The 7,080-nt window shown below is 38.9% G+C and overlaps 1 protein-coding gene across 1 annotated transcript; it reads left to right on the top strand.

The window, feature by feature from the left end:
* The first annotated feature begins 807 nt into the window (after positions 1-807).
* Positions 808-2,239, top strand: LOC145453378 (uncharacterized). The gene is made up of 4 exons (XM_080331347.1): positions 808-1,004; positions 1,063-1,177; positions 1,343-1,401; positions 1,525-2,239. The coding sequence occupies exons 1-4, from the start codon at positions 831-833 to the stop codon at positions 1,615-1,617; spliced, it is 441 nt and encodes a 146-aa protein (XP_080187473.1). The 5' UTR covers positions 808-830; the 3' UTR covers positions 1,618-2,239.
* Positions 2,240-7,080: the final 4,841 nt, after the last annotated feature.

Here is a 7,080-nt window from a genome sequence, read left to right as displayed (position 1 = left end):
GAAGTAAGTTCGTCGTGGTATTTTAGTTAACTTTTGTACAATATACTTTATAACCCTAGGAACTAGAATTACTTTGGACGAAAGGAAATGAAGTTGAAATGGTAGCTGCATATATTTCCTCAACTACGCTCTTCACGGGAGATTTGGGAACCTTGCGTCCAGACAAATGGTTGAGCGGTGAAGTAAGTCGTATTAATGTAATTGACTATTGAATGTACCTAGAACTAAGAGCAGTTATTACTTCAATTCGAACTCGTATGGTGATTATTTACAACGCAGGTCATTGATTACTATCTGCATATGCTGGCTGACTCGAAAACATATGTGCTGGATTGCAATGTAGCGACTCATATCATTTTCAGCTCGGATGAAGAGCTAATCCGAAGGCAATCATTGCGAAAGGTACACAATACACACACATCCCTATTATTTAAATAAATAAATCTATGATGATGATTATCAGTACGCCAATATACAATGATATCGTTGTGATCTTGTACGCACGATAACGATAACGATGCTATCGAAATGCACGGAGCATTGTACACTGAAAGCACTTTGCAATCATCTACATATATTAATAGGTGAAATTCGATCACTACGAAAAGATCATTGCTGCAGTGAATAAGTTCCAACACTGGATGCTGCTGGTTGGTCACGAATTTCGAATTGCATATGATCGTTCGGCAATTCCAATAAAGCGCATTTATGTATGTACAGCTAATTAATATATCAGATGCCGAAATTTCATTACTAAATCCACTCGGAAGTACGAAAAAAAGCACCGTAGCTGCGGCAGGGAAATTCAAGTAAGATTATTTTACTTAGTCATGCCTATCATATCAATTGTACATAAGAGTACCACATTCATTTTTAGGAGGTATCTGCAAATCAGGAGCGAATCGGTCGATTGCCAATCCATGACGTCCAAGCAATGGAGTATCAGAATGTACGATCATTCCATTCAGCAAGATGGTTACAACTGTGGCGTGTATGTCTTGAAGGTAAAAAAGTTGAGATTTCATTTTACGAAGTGCCCGTCATAGATCAGATTTTCAAAAGTTTGCAGAACAAGTTTTGGGAAGCACAGCTTTATCATTGGCAAGTATTCCGAATGAAGAGACTGACCTTCGGAGATTTCGGCACGAAATCGCAAGGCAAATATTAGACGAATCAGGTAAGGACATCTATATCGAATTAGATAGATGGAAACAGTAGTTCTATATCGACCAACATCATACGTAGTTAATCGGTTTCTTCGATTGTTACAGGGTCATATTTTCTTGTTTTGTTTTGCGAGTAATATATCTATGCTAACGAATCTTATGCATTCCACATTCAGATCCGATCGCCGATATCTGCAGCTTTTGTGCTGACGCATCAACGCTTGATTCATCCTGGGTATGAGTCTTCCATTATTTACTCCAATTATGACAATATTAATTAAAAACATATCATCAATATATCTGAAATATACCTCTGCGATACAAAGACCATTTCTATATACCATAAAATGTTTGACAGGAGATGTGCCAAGGATGCAACCGGAAATATCACGCGACATGCGCAAGGGACACAGTTAATGGGAATATATTCTGTCCTATTTGTCAGCCATGAGTGACGACTGGAAATCTCATGAGGCTTTTAAAAATAATTCATGTTTCTTTTGCTACAATGTACATATTAAATTCGTTGCATCTTTAACTGGTGACTTATACCTGCTGTATCGATATGTATGATGATTGCTGAGAATTATTATTATATTCTTTATTCACAGTAAAACTGGTAGATACACACATAATCCGGGGAGCAACCTGCCCCCAAAGGAAAATGGCGAGATTGGAGTAAATTTTTAAAATTTCAGTAATACATTCAAATTGTTATTCCTATGCAATACACGGAGAAGTCAGATTACAGAATTGCAGCATATGAAGAATTGGCAAGGGTTACAGAGCAGAGGTAGAGATGATTGAAGATGAAGAATCGAAATTACAGAAATTATGCTGTGATTCACAAGTGTAATTTTAGTCCAGTGGTGCATTCAAGGCCTTCCGAAGAATGTGCACAGTGCCCAATAATGTGATTTTCTGGATCATGTCGAATCGAACGTTACCCGGAATTTGTTGGATATGCCTCATGAGTTTTTTGCTCACGACCCCTGTAGCACCAATGACTATCGGTACAATGTTTATTTTGCATCGCCACATTTTCTCACATTCCATTTTGAGGTCTGCGTATTTGGAGTATTTTTCTGATTCTTCTTATTATTATATTCTTTATTCACAGTAAAACTGGTAGATACACACATAATCCGGGGAGCAACCTGCCCCCAAAGGAAAATGGCGAGATTGGAGTAAATTTTTAAAATTTCAGTTATACATTCAAATTGTTATTCCTATGCAATACACGGAGAAGTCAGATTACAGAATTGCAGCAGATGAAGAATTGGCAAGGGTTACAGAGCAGAGGTAGAGATGATTGAAGATGAAGAATCGAAATTACAGAAATTATGCTGTGATTCACAAGTGTAATTTCAGTCCAGTGGTGCATTCAAGGCCTTCCGAAGAATGTGCACAGTGCCCAATAATGTGATTTTCTGGATCATGTCGAATCGAACGTTACCCGGAATTTGTTGGATATGCCTCGTGAGTTTTTTGCTCACGACCCCTGTAGCACCAATGACTATCGGTACAATGTTTATTTTGCATCGCCACATTTTCTCACATTCCATTTTGAGGTCTGCGTATTTGGAGTATTTTTCTGATTCTTTTTGCAGTAGGTTGTGATCAGCTGGGACAGCCAGTTCAATGAATAAGCATTCTCTTTTCTTTTTTAGTTTGACGATTATATCCGTGCCGCCGTTTCCGGCCTTGTGCACCACGGACGTTATCAAGATGATTGCTGATTGTTACCAGATCCAGAAATAAGATCCGACGTCTGAAACCAGTTTTAGACTTAGTATACTACCTCGATCAATAAATGGGGAGTGGTCCTCCGGAAAGGTTGCGAAGTTTGAAACTGTTTTTAAATGTTCTTTGGGACCCCTTTTATTCATATATGGCGAAAACGTTCTTCCTACCAATTCTATTAAAGGTGAAAATCGCCATCGCGTGTGGCACATCTGAATTCCCGTATTAGGCAATTACCTACATAATTTACGCTTGGATATATTTCGATGGTTCTGATCTCCAAGATGGTTCCGAAGTTTGAAAGTGATTTTTAAATGTTATTAGGGACCCCTTCTATTCATATAAGGGTGAAAAGTTCCCCCTACCACATCTGGATTCGGGTACTCAGCAATTTCAGATGTAATTTGCAGCTACATATATCTTGATATTTCTCATCTACGGAAAGGTTTCCAAAGATTAATATGACTTTGTAAGTGATATTTAAGTACATTTCTATTCATAGCAAGGTAAGAAGTTCTTCTTTCTTTGACTGTGATATGTTAAAAACGACATCAAGTCCGACAAATCTGAATTCGTGCATTAGGGAATTTCCGACGTTATATGCGGCTATATATATAATCATTGACTTATATTTTTCAACTGAACAACCACACACAATGTACAATGCGATAAGACACAATGCCATGTAATGAACAGATAGGAGGATGTCGAACTACACGCGGTTGTGATCCTTTTAATTTCACATCCACCTCGGCCTAGAGTGCCCGATGTCACAGTTCTCTTTGATGTTGATCTTTTTTTTGAAGTCGTGGCGCATTCTTCTAGTTCTTGCGCATTCCTTGTGAGTGACTTCTTTCGTCGAGGCTTTTTTCGCCGTAATAACGGTGACAGCGGGGAAGAGGGGCCCAGATAAACCTCCGACGGGTCCCCAGATTGGTAGGCGCTTATCGTCACCACTACGCTATGTCCCCCGCGATATATTTCGATGGTTCTCAGCTCCAAGCATCTTCCGAAGTTTGAAACGGCCTTTAACATGTTATTTAAGACCCATTCTATTCATAACAGGGCAAGAAGTATCTCCTTCTTTAGCGATTATATCTTAAAAACGACGTCAAGTCTGGTAAATGTGAAATGGAGTATTCGGCAATTTCCGACACAATATGAGGCAATATAGGCTATATTTCGTTCGTTCTCAGCTGCAGGCATCTTTCGAAGTTTGATACGGCCTTCAACATGTTATTTAGGACCCATTCCATTCATAACAGAGCAGTGTTGGGATCAAGTCACTACCTTCGAGTCACGAGTCATCTCGAGTCATTGCACATTTTGACTCGAGTCAAGTCAAGTCAATCGATTTTCGAAGGTGACTCGAGTCAAGTCAAGTCACTCGTTTTTTGGAGGTGACTCGAGTCAAGTCGAGTCAAGTCAAGTCAAGTCACGAGTCAAGTCACAATTCAAGTCAAATTGAATTTTCGAAGTACGAGTGATGATTCAAAGTCATTACATTTTGCTAGCTGTGTGAATGACAGATTGGTTGGTGATATCTCTTGAATCAAATAACGAGTATCAAGTTAAATATACCTGCAAAAAGGCGTTGTATCACTCACGAACTCTTAGAGCTGCTAATAAAATACGTGAGCCAAAATGGAGGATCGAATACGAAGCGCCGAGAAGTTGAAACAAATTGATATGGTACAATGCACTACCCATCAACACATCCGTGAGATTATAAACGCATAAACTATATTGGTTCGATTCAAATCATACTAGATGGTTGGCTAAGCTGGGCACTTCGCGATGTAAGCACTGAGCCGTCTAACAAACAGAGATACGTAGTTATTAGATTATTCTACAGCTAGTACATAAACGTAAGCTGTGATCATTTCGTTTTCGGTCAATATATTTGTGATGCAGCAATGGAGGATCAGTGAAAGTACAATCTGTGAATGACCGGTTGCTCTCACAAGTCACGCCGGCGTATCGCGAACAATCCGAACATCAAAGAGATGGAGCGATTTAATTGACACCGTTTACTAGATGACTTGAAATTGACTCGTAAATTTTTCTCCGAGTCACGAGTCAATCCACATTTCTGAAGAGCCGAGTCAAGTCAAGTCAAGTCATTTTTGCAAAGTGACTCGAGTCAAGTCAAGTCATGCGAAAAGTTGACTCGAGTCTGACTCGAGTCAAGTCATGACTCGAGTCATCCCAACACTGTAACAGAGTAAGAAGTCCTTCCTTCTTTGGCTATTAGATGTTAAAATCGACATCGAGTCTGGTACACCTGAACTCGTGTAATAGGCAATTTCAGGCGTAATTTTTCACTAAATATAGTTCGATGGTTCTCTACTCCGGATAGGTGCCGAAGTTAGAAATGAATTGGTATGTATTATTTAGGACGCCTTCTATTCACAAAAGGGTAAGAAGTCCTTCCTTCTTTGGCTATTAGATGTTAAAATCGACATCGAGTCTGGTACACCTGAACTCGTGTAATAGGCAATTTCAGGCGTAATTTTTCACTAAATATAGTTCGATGGTTCTCTACTCCGGATAGGTGCCGAAGTTAGAAATGAATTGGTATGTATTATTTAGGACGCCTTCTATTCACAAAAGGGTAAGAAGTCCTTCCTTCTTTGGCTATTAGATGTTAAAATCGACATTGAGTCTGGTACCCCTGAACTCGTGTAATAGGCAATTTCAGGCGTAATTTTCTAATAAATATAATTCGATTGTTCTTTTCTCCGGATAGGTGCCGAAGTTTGAAACGACTTTTTATGTATTATTTAGGACGCCTTCTACTCACAAAAGTGTAAGAAGTCCTTCCTTCTTTGGCTATTAGATGTTAAAATCGACATTGAGTCTGGTACACCTGAACTCGTGTAATAGGCAATTTCAGGCGTAATTTTCTAATAAATATAATTCGATGGTTCTCTTCTCCGGATAGGTGCCGAAGTTTGAAACGACTTTTTATGTTTTATTTAGGACGCCTTCTATTCACAAAAGGGTAAGAAGTCCTTCCTTCTTTGGCTATTAGATGTTAAAATCGACATCGAGTCTGGTGCACCTGAACTCGTGTAATCGGCAATTTCAGGCGTAATTTTCTAATAAATATAATTAGATAGTTCTCTTCTCCGGATACGTGCCGAAGTTTGAAACGAATTGTTATGACATACTTAGGACCCCTTCTCTGCATAAAAGGGTAAGAAGTCCTTCCTTCTTTGGCTATTAGATGTTAAAATCGACATCGAGTCTGGTACACCTGAACTCGTGTAATAGGCAATTTCAGGCGTAATTTTCTAATAAATATAATTAGATAGTTCCCTTCTCCGGATACGTGCCGAAGTTTGAAACGACTTTTTATGTTTTATTTAGGACGCCTTCTATTCACAAAAGGGTAAGAAGTCGTTCCTTCTTTGGCTATTAGATGTTAAAATCGACATTGAGTCGGGTACCCCTGAACTCGTGTAATCGGCAATTTCAGGCGTAATTTTCTAATAAATATAATTAGATAGTTCTCTTCTCCGGATACGTGCCGAAGTTTGAAACGAATTGTTATGACATACTTAGGACCCCTTCTCTGCATAAAAGGGTAAGAAGTCCTTCCTTCTTTGGCTATTAGATGTTAAAATCGACATCGAGTCTGGTACACCTGAACTCGTGTAATAGGCAATTTCAGGCGTAATTTTTCGCTAAATATAGTTCGATGGTTCTCTTCTCCGGATAGGTGCCGAAGTTAGAAATGAATTGGTATGTATTATTTAGGACGCCTTCTATTCACAAAAGTGTAAGAAGTCCTTCCTTCTTTGGCTATTAGATGTTAAAATCGACATTGAGTCGGGTACCCCTGAACTCGTGTAATCGGCAATTTCAGGCGTAATTTTCTAATAAATATAATTAGATAGTTCTCTTCTCCGGATACGTGCCGAAGTTTGAAACGAATTGTTATGACATACTTAGGACTCCTTCTCTGCATAAAAGGGTAAGAAGTCCTTCCTTCTTTGGCTATTAGATGTTAAAATCGACATTGAGTCGGGTACCCCTGAACTCGTGTAATAGGCAATTTCAGGCGTAATTTTCTAATAAATATAATTCGATTGTTCTTTTCTCCGGATAGGTGCCGAAGTTTGAAACGACTTTTTATGTATTATTTAGGACGCCTTCTATTCACAAA

The sequence above is a fragment of the Botryllus schlosseri genome, chromosome 13, assembly GCF_051294905.1.
Source record: "Botryllus schlosseri isolate E-star chromosome 13, Bs_hap1, whole genome shotgun sequence".
Taxonomy (NCBI): Eukaryota; Metazoa; Chordata; class Ascidiacea; order Stolidobranchia; family Styelidae; genus Botryllus; species Botryllus schlosseri.
Note: the sequence above shows the minus strand (reverse complement) of the source record. Positions and strands in the feature narration are given on the sequence as shown.

Bases quoted from the DNA above. Each gene is read 5' to 3' on its own strand.
- LOC145453378 (XM_080331347.1), top strand. From the start codon at position 831: ATGCCTATCATATCAATTGTACATAAGAGTACCACATTCATTTTTAGG. The intron at 1,005-1,062 runs GTAAAAAAGTTG...GATTTTCAAAAG, and splicing joins GTGGCGTGTATGTCTTGAAG to TTTGCAGAACAAGTTTTGGG. The intron at 1,178-1,342 runs GTAAGGACATCT...TTCCACATTCAG, and splicing joins GCAAATATTAGACGAATCAG to ATCCGATCGCCGATATCTGC.